The following is a 25,625-nucleotide window of genomic DNA, read 5'->3' on the forward strand; positions in this document are numbered from 1 at the left end:
CAAAAAGAAGTGAGAGGAGAGAAAAAAAATATTTTCCCAATTTACCCCTCCAGTTATCCATCCGACACCGCCGCAGACGGAGTGAAGCCGTCCCTCCCTCCCCCCTTCCGCGCCTCCACCCGCTCCGCTTCCCATGGCGCTCGCGCTGCGCTGCCCCGCCGCCACCTCCTCCAGGAGCCCCTTCCTGCCCTCCTCCTCTCCGGTCCCGCCGGCGAGGGTCCCGAGGAGGCCGCCCGCCACCTTCAGGTGCAACTACTACTACGGCGACGGCGGCGGGTTCCGCAAGAACTACGACCACATCCCCAAGCAGTTCCGCGAGGAGAACCTCAAGGATGGACGTGAGTGCTCTTTCGCTTGCAACCACCTCTCCCCACCGTCCGTGATGTCTATTCATAGGATCCTGCTAGGTCATGCCATGCCATGTATGCAGTCAGTGATAACTGATAACCAATACGAGGATTTGCGCTGTTTTTAGGGGAATACGACATTAGGTTGAGGCACCTACAACATGCGCTAGATCATTGTACTGAGCACAACCCAATTATGCTAGCCACTGCTGTTGTTAAATAAAAGATAAATAAAAATGGCATCGAAGAATACTAATGCACCATCTCAACCTATGGTTTACCATGGCATGCTGGTTCGATCCATGATTTTTAAAGAACAAATGCATGGAATGATAGAAAGTGCAATACGCTTTTCTCATTTTAAAAGAACCAGCCAAGTAAGATAGCAAGGATACCCAAATGAGCCTGCATGCTAGTGTTTCAAAGATGATATGTTTTTATTAGTGGCTTTAAACTTCCGACTTCTAGTTCAACAAAATAGTGGTATCTATATGTTCATTTGTCTACTGCAAAGTGTTAGATTTCAGAGATTACATTGACTTGAATTTGGAGATGAGGCCAATTTAATGAGCTCGCGATGGTCCATAGTGAATCTCCGTAAAGGTTCCCTGATGTGCAAGGGCAATATGCTACCCTCATTTTAGCTTTTGGCAAATGTATAGCACAAGTTGAATATACCAGATGGTAGTTTAGTTCTTGGGCAAAGGGGCCAAATTTACTAGCTGGTTCAGAAAAAAGAAGATATTTGCACCTTTTTTCATAAAAAAACAACCATGCACTAGAGGCCCTATTTTGTCCTCTGAAACACCGTCGAATGCTTGGAGTAAAGTTTACCAAATTATACATGCTTTACACATGCATGGTTATTGTAGCTGCAACCTTTTGGGGTGAGGTGGTGAGCGGTATTCTAAGTTCTTGGCCTGCTTCCTTATCTTATCGATTAACTCTTTTGTACCAGCTATTTGTTTTTGCACCTTTAAAAGTATTATGTTTCTGGCAGTGATGGATAATTACAAGAATGTTCCTCAATTCCTTTATGGATTAAGTCCTGCTCAGATGGAAATGTTTATGAACGATGATAATCCTTATAATCGGCAATCCCAGAAAGTCACCGAGGTTAGTGATGTTATATAGAGCTATTCTTATTTCTGTTGTTAAGTTCATTCTATAACGTTAATGGAGCAGAGTTGGAATGGTTTTTTTCCCTGTGAACTGTAGGAAAGCGTTTCTGCTGCTCGGAGTTACGAGGAATTTGGTATGTACACGTTGTCAGGCATGCATGAGGGCCCTGCAAGTTACAGCATGGGCATGGGCATGGGGGGCAGCATGAGCATGGGCATGGGCAGAGGTGGGAGAGGATATAGAAGAATGAGAAGCTCTGCTCCAGATCTGCCTTCATTGCTACTGGACTCTCGAATTATATTTCTTGGAATGCCTGTGAGAGATCAACTTTCTACCTTATCTCACTATTGGTATACTATTTAGAAGGTTTGGATCAACAAATGGTAACATTCTATTTTGTTGTTATATTGGCAGATTGTTCCAGCAGTAACTGAGCTTATTGCTGCTCAATTTCTGTGGCTAGATTATGATGACCGCACAAAACCCATTTATCTATATATAAACTCCACTGGAACTATGGTAAGTAGTTGTTTGAATATTGAAAATAGGAATCATGTGACCTTTCATCTCTTTCCAATGTATCTTATTGGCATTATTATATGACCACACCTTCTGTTCTGTAACAGGACGAAAATAATGAGCTTGTTGCATCTGAAACTGATGCTTATGCAATTGCTGACTTTATCAATGTAAGGCTGTATCTTTTATCACTAGCTGAAAATCCAGCACACTTTTATGCCATCGTTAATGATGCTATTATCATTGCCTTGGGTTCAATCTATTTTTGAATGTAGTCTCAAAGAGTTTCTTTGCATACTTGAGTGCATGCAGCCATTGGGATTGTGACTCCAGAATCCAGAGCAATTAGATATGTCACACATCTACGCAAATCTAATCATCTTTCTTTTTTTTTTTGCCCAAAATCCGGGAAGCAAGATAAACTGTTGCCACTGGAGATGATGGTTGTTATTCAGAATTTTTAGGTTCTGTTACACATTTTCATTCTGTGGGCACCTGAGTTGACCATTAAAACTGAAGCAACAAAAGGATAAGGATATGGTTGTTTGACCTGGTACACTGAATAGCTGCTTATGAACAATGCTCTTTCATTAATAACCATGTGGGATGAAGTTAAAGTGCCAAAATCAATAAGTATGTGGAAGGTGACCTTAATTTGAATCACGATCAATTTGGGCATAATTCTTTAGTATACAATTTATGTGATGTGGAGTGACAATTGAAGAAAGCTGGTAGTTACACATTCTTAGTGGATTTATTAACAGACAACATTATGTGTACATGCTATCGGGAGAATGTCTGCAAGGGAACAAATGATGAATACCATATTTTAGTAACACATATCTCCTGTTTTGGGGGACTATGCTGAATAACCTTGGCACATATATTTTATTTGCTTCGAAGCCAAGTAAAACATAAATATATATTCTTTTAAAAGAAAACTAAAACTGCTTACTCTGACTCTGTATATTATTTTGTTGGTTTTGCAGCGAAGCAAATCCAAGGTTTACACAATCAATCTTAGCATGGCCTATGGTCAGGCTGCAATGCTTCTTTCCCTTGGTTTCAAGGGCAAAAGAGGAGTGCTGCCAAATTCAATCAGTATGTTACATTTTCTAAGCTTCCTTGCTCCTTTTTCAATCTCATATGTGCATGCATATATATTGGTCCTAAATGTTCACCGTGAAAATGCAGCTAAATTGCACCTGCCTAAGGTCCACAAATCTGGTGGAGCCGCCATTGATATGTGGATTAAGGTCAGACTCAACTTTATATCTCCAAAATCTCAACATCCGATTCTCAGTTATGCCTATGCCTGTACCATCATCAACTACCACACTGAATATTTAATTTTGCATTCAGGCAAAAGAGTTGGATACAAACACAGATTACTACCTTGATCTATTGTCAAAGGGAGTCGGTAAACCAAAGGAAGAGCTCGCCGAATTCCTTAAGGGCCCAAGGTACTTCCGTGCACAAGAGGCCATCGATTATGGACTTGCTGATACAATCTTGCACTCATTGGATGGTTCTTTCAAGCCAAAGGTATCTTTCTATCCCCTTTCACCTTTGGTTTCCAATTTCTATAGGTAGCTCTCTGCTGATTTTTTCTTCTTGTGGATTAGGATCTGACTGCGCAGCTGGCCAAAGCACAGGCGATGCGGCAATCAGGTAAGCGTGCAGCAGCTGGAGCTGGGAGATGGTCAACTCCAACTGCACCCCGGTAGATTAGGTTAAGTTTCATCAGGACGGTATGCTCGTCTTGATGATAGTGTGGTTCTGCTATACAAAGAAGCCAGCCTCTTGTATACATGCAAATAATCATTTCCATGGGGCTCGGAATTAGATGCTGGATAGTGAAATTATCTAAACTGTAGCATAAGTTGTGATGTGTGTCATGTACGTGTAATTTTGGTTACACTCAGCCCACAGCTATTGTATCCCGATAGATTTCATTCCACCAGTGGAAATGATAGCCTATGTGAATTACAACCAAGCATCCAGTTCAGCAGATGGCCTGGACTATTGCTGATCAGTGGTTCTCTTTTCATGTGCGCTTTTCTTTTGGCGATTACGAGCGACCAAATCCTTCATTGATGGACCATGGCCATTTTAGCTTGTTTCACTGATGTACCGATGCATCAAATCCTTCTCTCGAAGAATATCTAAGGAATTTACAGAATATTTTGGAACTTGGAGCTTGATGTAATACATGAATGAATGCTGTACATTCAATTTTGCTTCTGCTTCTGTCAATCGACTGCAGAAGTTAATATCAGTTTTGTATGCGTATGTATCCACGGGAAATATACATGCGTGAGATGCTAGGTACATGAGTCTCCGTGATGAGTTAGTTCCTGGAGAAGAGCCTGCTGGCGAAGAGGCCGAGGGAGAAGGCGGCGACGGCCGCGGCGATCACCTCCTTGTTCTTCTTGACCGTCTCCAACAAGCCCTCCGCCCACTCCGAGCCGGCGAGCCCCTCCAGCTCCTCCTGGACGCGCTCCCTGAGGCCACGGCGCGTCCTCTGGCGCTCCGCTTCCTCTGCCGCGGCCGCAGCCTTCTCTTCCTCGGCGCGCCGCTTCGCCGTCACCGCCGCCAGGCTCTCCGGATCAACCGCCTTCTTCCTCTCGGCGTCAGCCTGCGGTGGCGTAGGCGTCGCCTGCTTCTTGTCCGCCGCTGGTGCGGCGGCCTCGGCCGTGGCCTGCTTCTTGTCGGCCGCTGGTGCGGCGACCTCGGCCGTGGGCTTGGGCTTGGCTTCCTCCTTGCTCACGGTTGCCGGTGGCGCCGGCGCCGGCGGCCTGCGCAGCTCTGGCTCTGGCTTGCCTCTCTTGGCGTCCACCGGCTGCTCAGGAGCAGGAGGTTTCTTGGTAATGGTGGCGTCCTCCTTGGGCTTGGCATCGTCCTTTGGCTTCTTGGCGGCGGTCACCTCCGCCGCTTCCTTGTGCTCCGCCGCCTGCGGCTTCTTGGCCTCGTGTTCCTTGGGCTCGCCTTGCTCCTGCGGCGGCGGCGGCGCCTTGGTGGCGTCCTCCTTGGGCTTGGCGTCCTCGACGACCTTCTTGGGCACGGTGAGCGTCAGGACGCCAGTGTCGAAGCGGCCGGTGATGCCGTCGAGGTTGGAGGCTTCGGGCAGCTGGAAGATCTTTTTGAAGCTGGATTGCTTGCCGCCGCCGACGGCGCGCTGGCCGCGGACGGTGAGGCGGCCGGTGCCGTCGACTTGCACCCTGAAATCTTCTTTCCTGAAGCCTTTTTACAAACCAAAGCAAACAGAAATGCAGGCGGTCATGCATCATGCGCATGCTCATGGGAATGGAAGCGGATGGTTAACGACGGGATTGAAGAGGATGCACGTGACGTGCTGGGTAGATTAGTGCGCGTGCCTACCTGAGAGGTGAAGGCGGAGGATGAAGCTGGTGGCGCTCTCCTGCCACTCGTACTTGGGGTCGAATTCCTGCTCAGCTGGCTGCTGTGTCTTGGTTCCTTGCCTGCCGGTCGCCATGGATTCAGCTCGATTCGACGATCAGCTGCAGTGAGCTAAAGAAGGATCTGATCGGGCCAGTGACGTGGTCGTAGCTCAAGATCAGCAAGGGTTGGAGCAGGCTAGTGCTTTGCTGGCTAAGTGCCTCGATGTTTGCGATCGATCATCAGTAGCACGTATATATATATACACATATAACGCAATAGATGCCAGGATTGTTATTCCAAACTTTGCTTGAGGGCCTACCTGACTGACTGAAGAAGAAGAAGAATGAAGAAAAATTTATGAATTATTTCCGATGGAATTCTCCGTCGAGAGAGGCTAACCAGGGGAGGAGGAATCCTAAATCCTTTGGAGGAGCCAGGAAAGGTTAGGAATCTCTCACCAATGTCCCAGCCTGTTGACTACTGAACAACATCAGCAAGAGCGTGGCAAAGCAGCAATAAGTTGCTTAACCGGGAGGGAGGAGAAAGGAGATGGATGGTGTGTTGCCGGCGCGGCGCGGCGCGTGCGATTTGATACGATGCCATGGAATGGAAGGGATCCATGAGAAGCCAGCCACCACCTGAGGCTGCTGCTGAGGAGAAGGGGATGCTTCTTCCTCTCCTTGCTGCCTCCTCATCTCAAGCAAGTTAACTCCACCGGCCAGGCGCCCAGGCCACCGGTTTCACACACACGAACTTTTTATATTTTTATATTTTTTATTTTAGTATTTTGTAAAAATATATAGTCGGATCAAAATTGCAAAACTAACCTATTGTCGCCGCTTGGGCCGGCGGTACCCTTCGCACCACACTTTCAAAAAATCATAACTAATTCATATTAACTCGGATGGAGATAAACTTTATATGAAACCTGTAGATCTCGACGAGATCTACAACTTTGTAGTTACAACTTTTTTCATTTAATGTCATATTGGTGCTCAAATAATCGACACAAGTTTCAGATCTAAAATTCAAATGAAAACTTATGTTGATTATTTCAGCAATTAAATGGCTTCAAATGAAAACAGTTTGAACTGTAAATCTCGTCGAGGGCTATAATTTTCATATAAAGCTTATTTCTATCTGAGCTCGTATGAGTTAGTTATCATTTTTTGAAAGTGTGCTGCCCAATTTTAGATCTAAAAATTGAATTTTAGATCTGAAACTTGTATCGATTATTTGAGCAACAATATGACATCAAATGAAAAAAGTTGTAACTACAAAGTTGTAGATCTCGTCGAGATCTACAAGTTTTATATAAAGTTTATCTCCATCCAAGTTAATATGAGTTAGTTATAATTTTTTGAAAGTGTAGTGCGGAGGGTTGTACCCCTTTCGCCGGCTGGGCCGGCGGTAACACCCTTCCGCCGACCCCACCGCCGGGCCGGCGGTAAGGCCCTTCCGCCGATCCAGCGGAGACAATAGCCTAGTTTTACAATTTTTTCATCCGACTATATATTTTTTGCAAAATGCTAAAATAAAAAATATAAAAATATAAAAAGTTTCACACACACGGCAAATGGGTAAGCGGCTGCATCACTTTTGGGCCGGCTCGGGGCCTGTGGATTTCCAAGCCGCGTGTATTGGCCCGTCATCGCCGGCGAACTGCACGTGGGCCGACTCGCTGTTCTTGGGCCGCACCTTTATTATTATTACCTTGGGCCTTTCGGGTGGGCTACAACTAAGAATATCTTTATCCTCTCTCTCTCTCTATCTCTCTTCGTCGAAAATATAAAAGAAAGAAAGAAAGCAAAACGAGGGTAGGCAAATAAAAGCATCAGTTGGTGGCACATGCTATGCTATAGTAGGGCGAATCCCATCTCTTGTTTGTGCTGCTGCTGCCCAAGGAAACGAAGCAACGACGTGTGGATCGTAGCGCATGCGCAGTCGGTCAAGCTGAAGCGGTGAGCCAGTGACGAACCGGGTGTGGAGACGACGACACGATGCAACACACGCCACTTGGAGTCAGCTGAGCTAACCGGTAGTAGGATGGGACAACGGAACGTGCGGTTCAATGCAATGCTATGAACGGGTGTCGCTACTCGCTAGGCCACAGTGGCTTCCTGGCAAAAGCAAGGAAGAAACCGTCTTTTGGCTGGCTTGGCCGGAGAGAGAGAAACCAAGCCGTGGGAAACCAAGACCTGCAATCCAAGCTTCCAATACGGTGTGCCGCTTCTCTCCCGGTATCGATCGTATCTGGTTGGTTGGAAATATCTTTTCTGAATCTCCAAAACTACTTTCAAAAAAAGAATCTCCCCCAAAACCCCAAGTCCCAACGGCACTGCTCTGCTCTGTTCTGCGGGTAAAGGAAAGGGAAGAGAAGGGGAAGAAGGCCTGGTGGAGGTGGTGGTGGGCCCAAAAGCAATATCTCAGCGCCGGGCGTGGGTCCCACTCCAGTCGTCAACCAGTCAACAAAGGAGAAAGTCCTGCAGCTCCTCAGCGACCACGAAGGGGCCCACCTCGGCAGCAGCTGTTCTTATCCCGACCCCAGCCCAAAGAAGAAGAGGGGAAGCTGCAGTGCGCCTGTGCTCCAACCTGCAATGAGGCAAAAACCCTCCCAGCCGAATTACCTGGCGGAAAAACCTTAGGGTGGTTGGTTCGAGGGTTGAAGGGGTTGGAACGGGTTAAATCAAGTTAAGGAGGTGTTTGGTTGGAGGGGAACCCAGTTAAAGGAATATTCTCTTTAGATGCGGGTTTGGATGCATCCGGCCAAAACGAGTGGACGTATTTAACCCACACGCACAGCGTCTCCCACTATTTCGTCCGAGAGGAGGAGGAGGCGCGAGGGGCGCGGGCCTCCGACACGGCATGAGGCGGCTGGTGTAGGCCGGCGGGGAGGAGGGCGGCGACTGGCGTCAGGGAGAAGGGAGGGGCGGGCGGTGCAAATAGAGAGGGAGACTGCGGGTGGGAGCGGCGGGAAGGATGGCGGTCGAGAGCGTCGGCCCGGGGTGCTCCGCCATCTGCCCAGGGAAGCTTCGCTGCGCTAGGCCAGGGAGCTCCGCCGTTGGCTTGGGGAGCTCCGCCGCTGACCCTGAGAGTTGCTCCGGTGTGGGTAGGAGTCTCGGTGTGGGGGAGAATATAAGGTGGGGTAAAAGAAAAAAAATTAAAATGTTAGGTGGATGACATGTGGGATCTAATGGATGACAGGTGGGTCCACCAACAGATGTAGCTAACGGTGTTAAAATTGCATCCATCCCGACCTTCTCAACCCCTCCAATCCAACAAAAAACTGGAATGGATCCATCCCTCTTATCAAAACACGAGATGGGTTGAACCCAACCCATAAAAGTGGAATAAACCCAACCCATTCCACGTGATCCCAAAACAAAACACACGCCAACAGTATCTACTGCTGGGATTTAGACGGTGTTTGGGTATCAGGTGCTAGACTTTAGACGTGTCACATCGGATGTTTGGATCGGATGTTTGGATGCTAATTAGGAGGACCTAATTATAAAACTATTTCATAATTGTAGAACCTCTGGGTTAATTCGCGAGACGAATCTATTAAGACTAATTAATCTATCATTAGCAAATGATTACTGTAGTACCACACTATTAAATCATGGACTAGGTTTAATAGATTGGTCTCATGAATTAGAATTAGTTTGTAATTCGACTATTCCGATGTGACAGTTACTTAGTAGTACCTAGAAGCCAAACAGGTCAAGAATCATGTTGAAGTGTCCCCACTGGACAGTGGACACTGGACTGGACGGACTATATATCAAACCAGTTCAAGGCGAGGCAGTCTGCTCACAAGCCTCTGCTCCTCCGTCGTCTTCCTCGCCTCTTCTCCGACCGTTCGAAGCCCAGGGTAAAGGCCTCTCTGCTGTACCAACGCCTTTCCTTCTCTTCCTCTGGATCTTGGGGTTGGGGTTTACTAGTTGCTACTAAGCTCGCACTGCAGTTCAATTCAGCTGAACCCACACTGCAATTCTTTTCTGGTTCTTGTTTTCGTTGCTCTGATTAATCGGTTCTCCTGGTACTTGTTAGCGACTTCACCTCGTTAGGGTATGTATGATTTGTATGTATCAGCTGTGTGCCTCTCGCCTCTCATGCCAGCCTTCCTCTGCTCGGCGTTGTCTTCTTCCCCTCTCCCTCACTTCTCCGCCCTAAAAGCCCTAAAAAGATCTTTTTTTTTTGTCTTCTCCATTGATGTTGATTGATCCTATCTTCTTGTGCTAGTATTATTATTGTCTTTACCCTTTTCTTTTCTTGTTAATTTTGGCCTAGAATGCCCTAGCTACTCTGCTGCTTCACACCAACCTTCTCCACAGACTGTTCTTTTTTGTTGTTTGCTGCGACGACTCCAAAGTCTACTGCGCACCTCAATCCTTATCTGCTGCAATTTCCTCCTAATTATGGAGTACTACTTTTTTTTAGATAAAGAATTATGGAGTACTAGTAGACGCAATCGACAACAAGCTCGTTGTTTCTGCCTTTATGATTACGACACCAACCAATCATGCGTTGTTTTTTTCTTTTGGTAGCTGACAGATGTGTAGGCGCCTGCAATTTCGCCCCACATATCTTTCACCAAGCTGGAGCGTAGCACCGGATTTTCCTTGGTAGTACATACTGAAACTTCCAAGGTTTTTGTGTGGTACAATCGCTTGCCATGAGTCTTCGGATATTTGTCAACGTCTAAGCTGATCATTTCGTACGCTATTCCATGTCAATTTATAATTATTAAAGCGACATGTTATACTGGCAAGGTTGCTCAAATTGTGTAATTGGAGATTAGTCAACCTCCTAGATGATGTAGACCCGCCCAAACTGGTTTCTTTTTTTATGCTGTAATCCATCGTGGAGACAGGTAATATGGTGATGATTAAACAGGCTCTACTGCCAACATGCTACTATTTAAGGTGCACAAATGCAGAGGACAGATACTTTGCCTGCCTTACAGACAATACCACCCTGTCATTTAGCCTTGTCCTGATGCCAGCTGGATCTTCTCTCTTGCTCTGCCGTTTCAACTAGGGCAAGTTCTGTTCTTGCATTCTTCCATTGTTGCTTCAACCTTGTTTTGAAGAACTAATTCACTATCTATTTGTTTCTATATGCTGTGATTTAGTGAATCTTTTAAGTGGCTTTAGTTACCTTGGGCTGGCCACATAGTTTTTGCTTTTAGAAACCTCCTTGTCTGTTCATCTCTTGTTTGTGAATTTAGTGTATAGCCTCTGATGCTCTGTAATGTTTACAAGCCATTTAAATTCTCTTGCTTTTGCAACAAGATCTTGGTTCCTGAAAACAAAAATACCACCTAATGAGATGGAACCGTTAGGTGCTTTGCACACATCACTTAGTGCTGACAGAACCAGAATACAACGTCGGCGAGCATGTATTCTAGAGTAAACTTTGAGTTTATGGAAATGATTAGGTGTTTGTTAAGGTGTAGTTATTTTATGTTTTTCAGTAATCGTGGTAATGATGCAACTTCATTTTTGAGGAAAAGTCATGATACGACTTTGGAAGCTCAATTTTAGATGTTGCTTTCTACTTTACTTTGAGAAAAGGGATGCTTGTTCCCTGAATGATATGCCTAAGGAGAAAACTTGTATTGAAGCATTTTTTCTTGCTTAGGTGACGAGTAATATTCTCAGCACCAATTTGCCTTATGATGTATGAAACATTCAGGTGGCAATTCTCTTTGTTCTATATGTTGTAGTGAACCTTATAAGTGGTCTTAGTTCCCTTGGGCTGACCACAGAGTTTTTCTTTGAAAAAAAAAAACCGATCTGTTTATTCTTGTTTTTTCCATTAAGCGTATAGCCTCTGAGGTTCTGTAATGCAAGTTCTGTTGTTGCACTCTTAAATTCTTTATTCTGCTTTAACTTAAGAATTAGTTTAGGATTTGCTTCTCTTTGTTCTATATGCTGTAGCTAGTCTTGTGAGTTCTCTTAGCTATGTCTAACTATCCTATTTCTTAGTTTTTACATATAGAAGCACCGGTACCTGTTAATCCTTGTTTGTGAATTAAGGATAAAACCTCTGAAGTTCTGTAATGTTTACAAGTGATTTAAAGTCTCTTGCTTTGCAACAAGGTTTTGGTTCCTGAAAATAAAATTACAGCTTCCTGGAGATGAATTGTTAAACACTAAGTTGCCCATCACTTAGTGCTGAAAAAAACAAGGTTCAACATCAATGTGCTTGAATTCTAGAGTCAAAATGGATTTTATAAATCTTTGGTGTTAGTTGAGGTAAAAGTATTTTACGTTTCCTAGTAACCATGGCCATGATACCAATTTTGTCTTTTTAGGGAAATTCATAAAAGACCTTTGTAAGCACAAGTTTAGATGGTGCTTTCTGCTTTACCTCAAGGAAAGGGATGCTTGTTCACTGAATGATGGCTTAAGGAGGAAATCTTAATTGAAGTGTTTTTCCCTGCTTAGTTGCCATTGGCAATAGTTGATCTCATTGCTGTGCTTATTCACACCATTCTCAGTTCCTAACTACTGATTTGGCTTTATGATGCATGAAGCATTCAGTTACCAGCAGAAGTGATCCGTGGACTGCAGCTATGGGCAACTTGTGCTGCTGTGTTCAAGTTGATCAGTCGACCGTGGCCATCAGGGAGCAGTTTGGCAAGTTTGACAGCGTGCTTGAGCCAGGGTGCCACTGCATGCCCTGGTTCATCGGGAAGCGTGTAGCTGGTCATCTCACGCTCAGGCTGCAGCAACTGGATGTGCGCTGTGAGACCAAGACTAAGGTGCGCCCTAAACACTGTCAAGATAAATGGATGCATAGCTGCTTTATTTTCACTTCTCTTGAATATAGTGGGATGGCTATCATTTTTTTCCAACACAAGTTCCAAAGCATCAGTGGTGATTGTCTTGTTTTTTCTGGGTTATAAAGCTTGGGAAAAATATCAAAGTAGCATAAGACAAACACTCTGGCAGGTACTGAAAGCTCGTATTATGTTGATATGATAAGTTCCTTCAGTTTCTAGATCATATGCGCATTAACCAGCTTGGAGAATACACCTCTAAAATGATTACTGCATATGCAGAAGCTTTTCTATGTAAATTTATTTGGGAATCTAGTTTAGTGACTGAAAGTTGATATTGTGTTTGTGTTAATACCTCTGCCATTATGTTGATACCTCTAAGGCTCTAACACCTGAAGTTGTGCAGGACAATGTCTTTGTGAACGTCGTGGCATCTATTCAGTACCGCGCTCTGGCTGGCAAAGCAAGCGATGCGTTCTACAAACTGAGCAACACAAGGTCCCAGATCCAAGCTTACGTCTTTGACGGTATGAATTCTCAGAACAACTGAAGATTTATCATATCAGAGACCATCTTGTCTCTACGGATGTGCTGTTTTATTTTTCTGTTGGTTGTTTCCTGAGAGTATATTAGTTGCTATGAATATCTCATTACTCATGTAATGTCTGTCTGTTGTTGCTGTCAACAGTTATCAGAGCAAGTGTCCCCAAGCTCATCCTAGACGACGCTTTCGAGCAGAAGGATGAGATCGCAAAGGCTGTGGAGGAGGAGCTCGAGAAAGCCATGTCAGCTTACGGCTTTGAGATCGTGCAGACTCTGATCGTGGACATCGAGCCAGACGAGCACGTGAAGCGCGCAATGAACGAGATCAACGCAGGTCTGTTGCTAGATAGCTAGAAGCTGTTGACATATTATCAGCTTTGCTATCTGTCATACTCATACAGTGACACTGACCGATTGACACTGCTTGTGGCTTGCTGTTGTTTGGCCCTGAATTCGGCAGCGGCGAGGCTGAGGGTGGCCGCGAACGAGAAGGCTGAGGCTGAGAAGATCGTGCAGATCAAGCGCGCGGAGGGGGAGGCGGAGGCCAAGTACCTGTCCGGGCTGGGCATCGCCCGGCAGCGGCAGGCGATCGTGGACGGGCTGCGTGACAGCGTGCTGGGCTTCTCCGTCAACGTGCCGGGCACCACCGCCAAGGACGTGATGGACATGGTGCTCATCACCCAGTACTTCGACACCATGAAGGAGATCGGCGCGTCGTCCAAGGCCTCATCGGTGTTCATCCCGCACGGCCCCGGCGCGGTGCGCGACATCGCCACGCAGATCCGCGACGGCCTCCTGCAGGGCTCCGCCGTCTCCCACCACTAGTTCGCTGGTGCTGGAGCAGCGTGGTGGGCGTGGATACCATTTATGCTTGCCACTGTCAGTCAGGGTCAGTGTGGTGCCTGTCTATATTGCTCATGTGTGTTATCTGGAGTGATCTCAGCGTGGAACCGTATATAATGGCTCTCGAGTGTTACCTGCTACTGCTAGAATGCTTGGGGATCGACAAACTTATCTAACCTTTTAGAGAAGTGGCAAGATAAATATAATGCAGCATGAGTTTGCAGTATGTCTACTCTGTTTGTCATGCGTGAAGCTCTGAATTCAGTTTCAGTGAGCTGCTTGCTTGCAATCAGGCCCCCCCCCCCCCCCCCCCCCCCCCCCCCCCCCTTCAATCAACAACTGGAAAATGTTGTTGCGTGCTGTGGACTGCAGATGCATGAATGTTGCCAGAACGAAGGGGCTGCCATGAATGAGAAATTTATGGACGCATCATAGCACAGCGTAGCATTGCTTTGACAAACTATGATGATGATGATTGAGGCCTGGACTGTTGCTGCTTTACCACTTCCTCTTAATTTTGTCTGGTTTCAAATCCAATGATAGGCACAGCCACTGACGCTGCGGGGCGAGTCTAGAATCTCTCTCAAAGAAAAACCTTTTATACAGGGGAGCCAAAATCTTGGCCAGTTCAACTTCTGCATCTCCCTCCAGTTTACTTAACCAGACCATGTACAACTTCCACTATGTCAAGTAGTAACAGAGCTACACCTCTCCCACAAGAAACTCAATTGTCTACTATAACTGAATCTAACCTCTCTGCAGATGCAGGAAAAGTCTCTTGCCCGGTCGACTATGTCGTCACAACACAGAAGCAGATTACAACGTTACATGCCTAAATTACCTACCTCGCCAATTTCTAATCTTCAATGGTATGTAATGATGACAAGTCACTGACTTAGGAGAACGCACTCTCACCGGAGCTACTTGGCATTGCTCCTGGGCATCTGCAGGTACGGCGAGGCATGGCCTTGGGGCCGGTACGGGGAAGCATGGCCACGGGGGGCATGGGAGAGGCTCCTCATCGGCTGCTGCCCGTTCCACGCAAAGCTGCTCTGCGGGCTCATGCTCCGGCTGCCACTAGGGTACCCTAGCCTTGCAGCTTGCTCTGCTTGCAAGGAGTAGTACAAGCCGGATGAAGAGGCCATGTCTTTCAGGTCCGGGAGAGGCTTGAGGATCTCCACGACCTGGCTCATCAGAGGCCTGGCCTTGGGATCCCGGGTGAGGCAGGCACGGGCCAGCTGGGTCACCTTGTACGCGCCTTTCATGGAGATGTTTCCCCCAAGTTTGGGATCCATCAGGGCTTGGAACCCTTGTCTTTGTTTCAGATGGGGCCGGGCCCATTCCACAAGGTTGTGCTCCCCTGCTGGCCGGTTCTTGTCCATCGATCGCCTGCCCGTCATGAGCTCCAGCAGCACCACCCCGAAGCTATAAACGTCGCTCTTCGACGTCAAGTGACCTGCAAATGGAAACTTGTTTAGCAATGCATAAAATAGGACTGAAACCTAGCAAATTTACAGTCACATCAGGGTGGTACTTTGAGTGGTGTTTATTCTATACCCTGCTTGTGATGGTAATTTGAATGGTGTCCAAACAAAGATTTGAAATTCAAAGCAGAGAATTCAATTCAACCCAGTGCCGCCTCACAGCTAGCATAATCGTTTCTCTGACCATTTAATATAGCAACAAACTTGACAGCTAGTGCACAACCTAGACTGCACATGGGCACCATAAATATCTGTAATCACATAATACAAAGATGGTGTGGTATGGTACATGAGATAAATGTGGCAGACAGATGACACCTTTGCATACAGACTGCATCTTTCTTGTCAAATCACTCAATTTTTATTCAAGGACCACCTCTATGTTTCCAGAATAAATTATTAACCTAGATGAGGAAGGAAACAGAATATATCACTTGGATGGATAGCTACAGTAACAGTACTCATACCGATGCACACAAATAACTCTATATGTAAAAAAGTGCTGTTGCAAATCGGTAAAACTTTCCAAAATGCAAGTTTTGATATATGCTCGATAGGATTACTCAATAGTTTGGGAGTCCAAAATTACTCAATGAACACAATTCGATGATTTTGCTCAAAAAAGAACAATGATCACCTCACCTGTCATAACATATTCAGGCGCAGCATACCCATACGTTCCCATGACTCGCGTGGACACATGGGTCTTATCACCTATGGGGCCATCTCGAGCAAGACCAAAATCAGAAAGTTTCGCATTGTAGTCCTGGATGGAGGAATGTGTCAAACAAAGGACAGGCACAAGAGTCCTCTAATAACCTAACAAGTAAATGTGTTAAAAAGATACATACTGCATCAAGCAAAACATTTGAAGTTTTGAAATCCCTATAGATAACAGGCCTTTCAGCTTCTTCGTGGAGAAAGGCAAGGCCCCTTGCAGCGCCGAGTGCAATTTTCATTCGGGTGGACCATGGAAGTGGCACTGCCTCTATTTAATCAGAATTATTCCACAAAAGAATAAGTTAGTAAAAATCCACCAAAACTGCAAAACCAAAATGGATTTGGTGGATCAACATAACACAGTACCATGAAGAAATAACAAAAAAGGAACAAAGGATGACTGGCAACTAGCAAGTCACAACCAGCAAACTTCGCATTATTTCAAAATTTCAAAATGGGAAGGTGCGTAACCTGGATGTTCAAGGCCTAACACATGCTCTTGTATAGCTGGCCGCAGCACAAAAAGATTTTAACAAGAACACAACAGGGATATAATATCTTCACAAGTTTGCAGGCTATGAGTATGTATGAGCTATGGCAGGTGGGAAAAGAAAAACAGAAAAAACCCATATAAAGAAAAAGAAAATTATAAGCTCCGGCCTCTGGGTCAAATATACCATGATACAGGTTACTATGTATCAACGCCACCGCTTTCAATATAAGTTTTTTACAACAAATGAACTACTGTATTTCTGAAATGATCAATCTGGTTAACTTTATATGTTACTATGCTAGAGCATAATGATTTCATAAACAATGGTGATGTCATAAACGTAGGCTGTGCACATCTTCTGTGAATACCAGTAACAAGTAAGGGCATATATGCCTAAAAATGGCCAGTGATGCCACTCCTAAGCAAAGCAGTAACATATGCTTTAGAATTAAAGATGGAATAGATGTCAGATGCTTACTCCTGAAGAGATGGTGCTCTAAACTTCCACGGGGCATAAATTCATACACTAACTGCCTCTGGTTATCCTCAATACAATAACCGATAAGTTTCACCAGGTTTGGATGTTGTAGATTTCCTAGAAAGTTGACCTCTGCCTGAGAAAATAAAAGGTCCATAGAAGATAGAAGATTTCAATACAAAGAATGGTGGTTCATACCGCTATGTATTAAAGACAGGTCAAAAACGTACCACCCACTCTTTGTGACCCTGCTGTCCCTCACGATTGAGGGTCTTAACAGCAACAATTAAACCTGTGCCTGGTCTCACAGGGGCAGTTCCGTTCTCTCCGATCCAACCTTTGTAGACACGGCCAAACCCTCCCTCACCAAGAAGACTCTCTGGACGGAAGTTTCTGGTTGCAAACCTCAATTCATTGAAAGTAAACTTCCGTAATTGGAATGCTACTGTCAGCCCATCTGCAACTATAGATGGGGCTGAAACATTTTCAGCTTTGCTAGGCAATGCCGAAGCTGGCACTATCTGTCGAACAGGTTGGTTCTGGATAGAATCGTTCTTTCCTCTAGTTTCTGCATGAATAAACATAAATATCAAATCAGGTAATTGACAGACCTTCGACAAAACCAATAAAAAGACATAACTTGGATTGACTCAATGAAACATGCTACAAATAAAGCATGTTATTCTCCAAGCATGAGGCAACAAGCTAAAACATATGCTTTGTGAAGCTTAAGTGAACGAAATATGCCATCATTAATCTCATGTTAACTTGAAGCAAAATTATGGCACCCGGAACCTTGTAGAAGCACATTCCAAATAATTCAGGAAAAATGCAGGACCCCAGCATGAACTTGTGGATAAAAGCCCAATCGTCCGTTTATTTTTGTACAGTCCTACATGCACATCACCTTTAGCATAAAGTGATAAAGCCCCCTTGCCGTATACTACCAGTGTGCCATGCATTGTCACTTTAGAAGTGCAACACTAAGTTGCAAAAACTAACCAATCAAAGAACAGTTTCCTACTTGCCTGTTCTGTCCATACGACTAGGGGCCATGGTCCCTCGATCAATCATTAGCTCATACACCTCAAAACAACACTCCAAACCATGTATATGCATCTAAGCAAACTAAACTATAATTGTTCAGCCCATGAAACTGTTCCAAACTACAGCATTGCAAAACTGAAATAGACCGGTCCATCAAGTTGAGCCATCAGAGCATTAGTTTACATGAGGAGACTAGCGTGGTAGGAATGGCATAGCACAACAGTATTCCCTGATAGCATAGTCTGCAAGGCCTTCCTCCGTCGCAAACACCCAGACAGAACATAGGGATCATACAACAACAGACTACAAATCTACAATCATCCTGCGAAATAAACAGTTGAAAAAATTACGGCATTGCAAAAACGGTGTCTGAAATAGGCCACCCCCTCAACCTGTACCATCCAAGCAACAATCTGTGGTAGCGGACTAGCTTGGCACAAATTAAATTGCATAGGCACACAAAGCACCCCAGGCTCCAGCACCACAGATGACACTTATGGATCATACACATTATTCTCATTTCCTCCGCTACAGAGACACACAGATAATAACATGTGTATGGGTCATACACATTATTATATTGCTAATTCCTCCGTCGCAGAGACACACAGATAGTGACATGGATCATATACAGAGCAGTTAAAGCTCCCGCAATTCCCCGACACCGAGCGCAGGCACAGAATCCACAAACGGACACAAGCATACATTCCCTCAAAAAAAGCCGGCACACACGAGCAATCAGCGAGGAGAGCGAGAAACAAGGCGTTACCGGAGGCACGGGCGCCGCAGAGGGCGGTGTCGACCTTGGCGCGGGAGGATGAGGGTGAGACGCAGAGGCGGATCCAGCAGCCCGTCCCGGCGGAGCCCTTGCGTCCTCCGGTCCCCTTCTCGCCCAGCGGACTCACATTCCGACGCTGCGCCGAGCTCCCGGCGCCCATCGCCTCTCCCGCGAACCGGTAGGCTTCACCGCGACACGGTACCGGAAATCGCGAGGCAGCCGCGGCTCGCGGCTAGGGATCGGAACCGGCGGCGGCGGCGAGAGGAGGCGAGGACGGGGTGGGAATTGCGAGGAGAGCGGCAGTGGCAGTGGAGAGAGAGAGGAGCGCTGGGAGTGGGAGGAGGGAACTCAAGCAAGCAGAGCAGGAAGGAAGGGGGGGGGGGGGGGGGGGGGGGGGGGGGGGGGGGGGGGAGCAGCTCAAGCGAGGCGGGTGGGCCCGATCCGGTGTGGGCCAGCGCACGCAGACAGGCAGGCAGGGCCCAGCGGCAGCGGTGCGCTGTTACAGAGGTGACGGGTTATGCGGCCGGCGCGGCCACTGTGGGCCCAAAGCAGCGGCACGCTGATGATCTCTCAAGTGGTGACTCAGATAGATGATTTCTACTTCCCCCGTTCTCCGTTTAATTGCCTCGACTAAACACGCACGAAGTGAACTTCACCAAAAGGATTGGAATGCATGCAACAGCGAGACAAGAAAAATCATGGGGCTCCCAGTACGTGGCCCACGGCCGTACTTTTGTGTTGTGTAGCCTACACTACACCCTTTCGCTTTTGGTTGGTAGAACCGATCCTGAGGGCTGTCAGTGGGCCCCCAGGTGTCAGCGAAAGATTTTATCGCTATGGAAGCTTTGTTTGTGTGAGTGTGAGGCGGCGTGGTTTGAATCTTGACGTGGATGATCCTCGCTGCCGAAGCATTTCAGCATTTGCAAACCGGAACTAGCAGACAAGGGCAATCGGCTTACTGCATTCAATTTGGTCTGCTCAGTTTATTGGTATGGCAGGGATTAATTGGTAGTACTAGTATTGTAGTCGGAGTGCTGCTCAATTTTAGTGGAATAAATGCCTTGCAACGTTTAGATTTTGCACAAGGATTTGTTGGACCTTGTTTGCATCACAGCAGGCCCGTCGACTTTATGGGCTACCAGAAGCGATGAGAGGATGGCTGACGGCCCAAAAGATTATGGTAAGGCCATTGTCCTGGTTTCAGTCAGAAAAATGGGTTGGACATTTTCTTGCCCCGTACAATATTTATTGGAGCGGGCACGTCCTTTCCCAGAAAAATTGGTAGGCCATATCCTTCTCCAGAATGAATGGGGCACTTTTCTCTTCAGTTTTGTTTTTTTACTTGGTCCGAGAAAGTGTGCTAACCATTTTTTACTTCTATACGTTTGACAATGACCCAAACTGTTTTGGAACATCATCATTTACGGAACTATTGTGCCTTTGTTAAAATCAATGGTTTCACGTCCGATCTGTTTGAGGTGAGAAGTGCTTTGATAACCGCAGGGTATTTAGTGATTCTTCAACTTAAACGGTGTTTGGTTCTTTAATCCGAATTAAAAGTTTCTGTCACATCGAATATTTAGACACTAATTAGAAGCATTAAACATAGACTAATTACAAAACCAATTGCACAAATGGAGGTTAATTTGCGAGACGAATCTATTAAACCTAATTAATCCGTGATTTGACAATATGATGCTACGGTAAATATGTGCTTAATCATGAATTAATTAAGTTTAATAAATTCATCTCGCGAATTAGAACCTCCATCTGTGTAATTAATTTTATAATTAACTCATATTTAGTTCTCCTAATTAACCTCCAAAGATTCGATGTGACATGGACATTAAGGATCCAAACACCCCCTCACCCCCTCAGTGCTAAGCAGTTCGATGCTTCAGAGTTGCATATGTTCAGGCTAGATGCATCCCGGGCAGAACGTATCCATCGACATCAAATAAACATACATCCTGCTATCTGGCAAAGCCCAATCAGGCACATGATCAACACATGATCAATCATCATGCGTGTGCAAATATATGTGCGAATTACAGCTGGAGCTCGTTAGAAACCGTTGCGCACAATCAGGATCGAGATGGCACGCACGCAGCATAACATGGGCGATACAAAATTCAGCGGGAGCTAGCCGGAAGCATGGAGACGCACCACCCAGCTCGTTTTTCTTGGATGATGACAGTTAACATATGTACTAGTATTATATTCCTTCCAGGATCAAAATAAGATCTCCGCAGCACTGGACTGCTTGCTAATAACATGCTAAATGCAAGATCTACGGCACAGGTCTGCTAACCATGCTACGCTATATATGCCCACCAGAACTAAATTAAACGACCCTCTATCAATAATGCCAGCACATAAGAGACCACCACACTGGTGCCCCCCTGATTCCTTCCAAGAATTACCCTTCCTTTGGTTAGGAGTCAAACAAAATATTTGCGGCATGCTTCGGTTAGTTATATATATAATGTATATATAACACTAGGATATGCAGTAGGCTGGAAGATGAGATTGATCATCTCCTAGGATGAAGTGATCCCGGACTCCAGCTCAGGGACCAAGCTATTCTGCTTCTGGTCCTCCCAGACCAAGCCGATGTCATACTCCGGGACATACTCCTGCCACAGACAGTTGAACAATCAGGGAATAAGCTATACCATGAGCCCATGAGGAAGATTAAGCTCCAACTTCATGAACTGTGGAACCACTAGAGACGAACCTCCAGCTTCATAACTAGCTCCTTGGCTGTTGGAGCTGAGATGATGATGCGCCTTGCCTCTTCAGTTATGAAGCCTTCATTCACAGCCAAGTCGATGAACGACAGAAGAGGATCGTAGAATCCGTCAACGTTCAAAAGGCCAACCTAGTGATGAATTTACAAGAAATTACATGAAAGCTACCAAGAAGCAGTACATAATGATAATCTAAGAGACATCAACATTATTGTTCAATGATCCATTCACACCAACAGAATCGTATCTGATATCATCTCAAAATAAATAGCAATTTGGTGGAGCCACTAAAAGCTCATAATAGTGACAGATAAGCGAAACAAAGAAGAGAAGCATGGACTTGACTGTTCTAATCATTCACAACTTCGCCATTTTATATCCCACTAACCAATTGTTTAAGACACAGAGACCAACACGTTGCCTTGTGCATACAGCACGTCATACAGTATAAGATCCTCCAACCGTCGTTCCAGTAGCTGTGTGGGAATATTCATAAAGTATGGACTGTATCTTATTAGAGCTGGATATAAAAGATCAAGAACGCAGATCGCATGACCCACGGTCTCAGCATTATTCTGGTGTGGTGATGTCAATAACATGTTGACTAAAAATGCTTCCAATAATCCGGTTGCTGTGGCTGTGAGGATGAAACTTTTAGCGACATGTGAACGAAGTAAGATGGGAGCATCAGATCACAACGGCTCTAACGACATTTTAATAAAATAAGCAATGCTTAAAACATCTAAAGCAAAATGCGTTGACAGCACATTGAGACAATTGCATAAGCATGGCCTTTAAATTCCAAAGAATGATCTTATCTGAGAACAAATGAAAGATGGATTTTACCGGCTTCTTATGGATTCCTAGTTGTGCCCAAGTAATCACCTCAAGCAACTCCTCCAGGGTTCCATAGCCACCTGCCAGTTTAATAGATATAGGAGAAAAATTAAGCGCACACATACATAATTTCCCAAATCTTAACTCAAGAACACAATTGAGCAGGCCAGCAGACCTGGTAATGCAATAAAGGCATCAGCAAACCGAGCCATTTCGGCCTTTCTCTCATGCATGCCAGAAACGGCTCTAACTTCACCGACAGGATCTCCAGTCACCTACAAAAGCATGAACTAAGGGTGCTAAGAATCCAGCATTACAACCCAGGTGCGATTTCCATACATACGCATACAGGGAAAAGAAGAAATATACTATTAGTTACATAATCAATAGAGTAGTGATCTGGCATCCGTACTAGTAACAATGGTACATTCCATGAAGAAATATCTACTCAACAATGTATGAGGTAGTATGATTTTTGTGGGTCATATGAGCATAGCAAAATCTAGTTTTATTTAACAATAAAGAGTTCAATTATGTAAAGTAATGCGTCATTACACAGAAAATACATTACATTTAGTGATTCACCGGTTCAAACAAAAAGGTACATTAAATGTTGGTATGACAACACATGCATCATTGTCACGAAAGATTAACCATTTATACTATTATATGTTAATTCTGTTGTTCAGAGGAAGCCTAAGCATGTGAACTAAAGTATCATGGAATAGCACAAAATACATATCGCAGCCTTTGACTCACCTCTCTGGGCATCAGCGATTTTGGAATGATCCTGCCAAAAAGAAGAGAAAAACACACACACACAAAGGCACGTTAATTTCAGGCAAAAGCAGTCAAACAAGTACCAGAGCGGCAAGCAGACCTTATCCCATGTAAAGAAACTGGCAAGCCTAGAGACAGCTAGAGGCAAGTAGGCCTTTCAAGAACTGGACTAGATAACCAGAGCCCAATAATTTGACACCTCAACCAGAGGGCAAAGACTTGCTCGCTGGCTTGCAGGTGAGCACCCCCTAACCGCCCATTTTGAGCATGGAACCAACTAGCCTTTCGAAAAGAAGACCGAAAAGGTGCTTCCATTTTGGTGAAACCAAATGCAATCGGCATGGCTTGGGGCTCGCCCCCCTTTGCCCCCAACGGGCAATGGAGCCCAGACCCAACAGCTGCCTGCCTGCCCAAAGCTGCCATTTCTGCAGCTAAGGCTGCCATACTGGAGCAGGGAGTTGCTGGAAACAAAGCGCCCAGAGAGCAAGACCGCCACAAAAGAACACCAAGCAAAGAAGAACGGCATGGGAGACAGCCAGGCAGGTAAGTCGTAGAGATGGAGAGATAGCGATAGAGATGGATACTAACCCAATGACATGGCGTCCTCCGGCATGAACTGCATGGGAGACCAATCCCATGAGGCCGATGGAGCCCCCTCCGTAGACCAGGTCTATGCCCCTCTCCACCTGCAGGCGATTGATAAGGAAGAAACAAAATCAGAAAACACTAGTCGCATTGTCTAGTCCAATCACGTCATCGGGTCAGAGGAGCCCACATCGAATTGAACCTTTGATGCATGCAAGCAAGGGGGGAGCAGGGAAATGTTTGCGCATTCGGGCAAGCAAATGAGGTCACAGCAGCAGCAGGGCTATGATGCCAAGGAGAAAGGGAAAATGCAAATTGCCTTTCGGTCTCATCATGGTGGAGCAGCAAATTTTGTCTCGTGGCAGTGGGTGGCTGGCGGATTGAGAGATGCATCCCTGCTGCACGATCCCATCACATCTCCTCTCCTCTCCCCACTGATAAACTAGCCAGCTCATGATAAGGCCAGTAGTAGTAGACCACTACACCCCCATGACATTAGGCCATGACCTCGATGAGACGATGATGCACACAGCTCGGCAAACCCTCTCTCCCCATGGCGACCAAATTAACAAATCATGCGCCTCCACGTCGCGATGAAATCAGCCAAGGGAAGCGGAACACGCCAATCAGCGAGGCCATAAGGATTTGGTTGGACTTGCCCCCTTTTTTGTTCCTGGTAAAATTAATGTATCCAATGCAAAACCCTCCCATGGAAGAGGAAGTGAAACCCCAAAGTAGTACTCTAGCACGAAGCGTCGGAGACGGTGCCAGCAGCGGGAAGGAAGGATGGGCGTGGTTGCTTACCAGCTGGTTACCGAGGTCGATGGCGGCGTCCTGGTAGCTGGGCTTCTTCCCCTTGGCGCTGCCGCAGTAGACGCAGATCCGCCGGAACCGGGACCGCCGCTCCGAGCCGCCACCGCCAACCGCTCCCCCTCCGCCGCTGCTCGACTGCGCCGCCGCGTCCGCCGCCGCCCCCGCGGCTGCCTCCTGGGCCACCGCGGCCCCGGCCGTCGACGATGGTGCCGGGGCCACGACGACCGCTGCTGGGACCGGCGCTGGCGCCTCCAATGCAACGGCAACCGCCGCTGTCGGGGTCATGGCGACGCGACGCGCAGCTGCAGTGGCGATCGCGCCTGCTGCCTCTGGTAGGTGCACGTACGGGTGGGGGTAGCGGCGGGTGGTTGGAGAGAGAGAGAGGGAGAGAGATGGATTGGGGAAGGAGCCAAGGAGGAGTAGGGAAGAGGAGATATGCGGGGCGCTGGTGGGTGCGATGGCTGCGGCCGCGGGTGGGGGAGAGTCGAGAGAAGAGAGGAGGGAGTGGCCTGGCTTCGTGAGGTCTCCTCTCTCCGCCGTTGAGGCATCGGATTTATAGGCGTGGCGTGGGCCCGCGTCCCGCCTTTTTGCCTTTGCCTTGGCTAGGGGTCTAGGGTTCCTTCCTTCCCTAGGTTGGGGGGACCCACACGCTTGGCTTCTTTTGTTTTTGTTCCAGCACGTTTCAGGGCTCGGCTCGATATTGTTTCAGGATGTGCGAACACACCCTGTAGGAGCAGGCCTCCAAGAGGAGTGTGACACATGTTTCTTTTCCTTTTTTTTTTCTTTTTAGGTGATGTGTGTTATCTTAGGTGTAAGAAATAAATTAAGGGGTGTTTGATATAAAGTGTTAAACTTTAGCAGGGTCACATTGGATGTTCGGATGCTAATTAGGAAGATTAAACATGAGGTAATTACAAAACTAATTGCACAGATGGAGTCTAATTCGCGAGACGAATCTATTAAGGCTAATTAATCCATCATTAGCAAATAGTTACTGTAGCACCACATTATCAAATCATTGACTAATTAGGCTTAATAGATTCATCTCGCGAATTAGACTCCATCTGTGCAATTAGTTTTGTAATTAGACTATGTTTAATACTCCTAATTAGTATCAAATATCCGATGTGATAGGTGCTAAAATTTAGAGTATCCAAACACCCTTGTGTGTATAGCTTTTGAGTTGAATATAAGAGATATTTCTAAATTTATAGGTTTTTATTTATTTAAGCTTTATATATGTTGATGATAGCGGCCTTAATGGGCGGGTGGACTGAAGAAAAAGTAGCCATAC

The 25,625-nt window shown here is 46.1% G+C and overlaps 5 protein-coding genes across 10 annotated transcripts; 2 read left to right on the top strand and 3 right to left on the bottom strand.

Annotated features, from left to right (window-relative positions):
• Positions 1–61: 61 nt before the first annotated feature.
• Positions 62–3,984, top strand: LOC117850132 (ATP-dependent Clp protease proteolytic subunit-related protein 1, chloroplastic). Its single transcript, XM_034731936.2, has 9 exons — positions 62–338; positions 1,348–1,463; positions 1,566–1,784; positions 1,884–1,988; positions 2,096–2,158; positions 2,978–3,089; positions 3,183–3,244; positions 3,351–3,533; positions 3,614–3,984. Exons 1-9 carry the CDS (start codon positions 134–136, stop codon positions 3,713–3,715), a joined length of 1,167 nt encoding a protein of 388 aa, XP_034587827.1. The 5' UTR covers positions 62–133; the 3' UTR covers positions 3,716–3,984.
• A 208-nt stretch (positions 3,985–4,192) lies between these two features.
• LOC117850133 (uncharacterized) lies at positions 4,193–6,180 on the bottom strand. The gene is made up of 2 exons (XM_034731938.2): positions 5,370–6,180; positions 4,193–5,231 (listed from the first exon to the last, which is right to left on the bottom strand). Exons 1-2 carry the CDS (start codon positions 5,482–5,484, stop codon positions 4,339–4,341), a joined length of 1,008 nt encoding a protein of 335 aa, XP_034587829.1. The 5' UTR covers positions 5,485–6,180; the 3' UTR covers positions 4,193–4,338.
• Positions 6,181–9,121: 2,941 nt separating this feature from the next.
• LOC117849773 (hypersensitive-induced response protein-like protein 1) lies at positions 9,122–13,792 on the top strand. Of its 6 annotated transcripts, XM_034731442.2 has the most exons (6): positions 9,228–9,264; positions 9,941–10,018; positions 11,935–12,162; positions 12,587–12,707; positions 12,869–13,057; positions 13,184–13,792. In XM_034731442.2, exons 3-6 carry the CDS (start codon positions 11,974–11,976, stop codon positions 13,546–13,548), a joined length of 864 nt encoding a protein of 287 aa, XP_034587333.1. In that variant the 5' UTR covers positions 9,228–9,264; positions 9,941–10,018; positions 11,935–11,973; the 3' UTR covers positions 13,549–13,792. The 6 variants fall into 6 exon arrangements, with proteins under 6 accessions (XP_034587330.1, XP_034587335.1, XP_034587333.1 ...); XM_034731439.2 differs by lacking the exon at positions 9,941–10,018 and having other exon boundaries at positions 9,122–9,264; positions 11,942–12,162; XM_034731444.2 differs by lacking the exon at positions 9,941–10,018 and having other exon boundaries at positions 9,144–9,264.
• A 353-nt stretch (positions 13,793–14,145) lies between these two features.
• On the bottom strand, positions 14,146–18,929 carry LOC117847048 (serine/threonine-protein kinase PBL34). The gene is made up of 6 exons (XM_034728195.2): positions 18,558–18,929; positions 16,972–17,309; positions 16,742–16,877; positions 15,902–16,038; positions 15,693–15,816; positions 14,146–15,022 (listed from the first exon to the last, which is right to left on the bottom strand). The coding sequence occupies exons 1-6, from the start codon at positions 18,724–18,726 to the stop codon at positions 14,487–14,489; spliced, it is 1,440 nt and encodes a 479-aa protein (XP_034584086.1). The 5' UTR covers positions 18,727–18,929; the 3' UTR covers positions 14,146–14,486.
• A 1,828-nt stretch (positions 18,930–20,757) lies between these two features.
• LOC117847406 (cytokinin riboside 5'-monophosphate phosphoribohydrolase LOG) lies at positions 20,758–24,865 on the bottom strand. The gene is made up of 7 exons (XM_034728612.2): positions 24,323–24,865; positions 23,522–23,619; positions 22,913–22,943; positions 22,329–22,428; positions 22,163–22,233; positions 21,304–21,447; positions 20,758–21,202 (listed from the first exon to the last, which is right to left on the bottom strand). Exons 1-7 carry the CDS (start codon positions 24,614–24,616, stop codon positions 21,107–21,109), a joined length of 834 nt encoding a protein of 277 aa, XP_034584503.1. The 5' UTR covers positions 24,617–24,865; the 3' UTR covers positions 20,758–21,106.
• Between the last annotated feature and the right edge of the window lie 760 nt (positions 24,866–25,625).

This window comes from Setaria viridis, chromosome 3, assembly GCF_005286985.2.
Source record: "Setaria viridis chromosome 3, Setaria_viridis_v4.0, whole genome shotgun sequence".
Classification (NCBI taxonomy): Eukaryota; Viridiplantae; Streptophyta; class Magnoliopsida; order Poales; family Poaceae; genus Setaria; species Setaria viridis.

Bases quoted from the DNA above. Each gene is read 5' to 3' on its own strand.
- LOC117847048 (XM_034728195.2), bottom strand. From the start codon at position 18,726: ATGGGCGCCGGGAGCTCGGCGCAGCGTCGGAATGTGAGTCCGCTGGGC. The intron at 17,310-18,557 runs GTAACGCCTTGT...TTATTCATGCAG, and splicing joins CTGCGGCGCCCGTGCCTCCG to AAACTAGAGGAAAGAACGAT. The intron at 16,039-16,741 runs GTAAGCATCTGA...CTGATTAAATAG, and splicing joins AGAGCACCATCTCTTCAGGA to AGGCAGTGCCACTTCCATGG.
- LOC117847406 (XM_034728612.2), bottom strand. From the start codon at position 24,616: ATGACCCCGACAGCGGCGGTTGCCGTTGCATTGGAGGCGCCAGCGCCG. The intron at 23,620-24,322 runs GTAAGCAACCAC...AATCGCCTGCAG, and splicing joins TCGACCTCGGTAACCAGCTG to GTGGAGAGGGGCATAGACCT. The intron at 22,944-23,521 runs GTTAGTATCCAT...TCTTTTTGGCAG, and splicing joins GGAGGACGCCATGTCATTGG to GATCATTCCAAAATCGCTGA.
- LOC117849773 (XM_034731439.2), top strand. From the start codon at position 9,123: ATGTTGAAGTGTCCCCACTGGACAGTGGACACTGGACTGGACGGACTA. The intron at 9,265-11,941 runs GTAAAGGCCTCT...TGAAGCATTCAG, and splicing joins CCGACCGTTCGAAGCCCAGG to TTACCAGCAGAAGTGATCCG. The intron at 12,708-12,868 runs GTATGAATTCTC...TGCTGTCAACAG, and splicing joins CCAAGCTTACGTCTTTGACG to TTATCAGAGCAAGTGTCCCC.
- LOC117850132 (XM_034731936.2), top strand. From the start codon at position 134: ATGGCGCTCGCGCTGCGCTGCCCCGCCGCCACCTCCTCCAGGAGCCCC. The intron at 1,464-1,565 runs GTTAGTGATGTT...TGTGAACTGTAG, and splicing joins AATCCCAGAAAGTCACCGAG to GAAAGCGTTTCTGCTGCTCG. The intron at 3,534-3,613 runs GTATCTTTCTAT...CTTGTGGATTAG, and splicing joins ATGGTTCTTTCAAGCCAAAG to GATCTGACTGCGCAGCTGGC.
- LOC117850133 (XM_034731938.2), bottom strand. From the start codon at position 5,484: ATGGCGACCGGCAGGCAAGGAACCAAGACACAGCAGCCAGCTGAGCAG. The intron at 5,232-5,369 runs GTAGGCACGCGC...GTTTGTAAAAAG, and splicing joins CCTCCGCCTTCACCTCTCAG to GCTTCAGGAAAGAAGATTTC.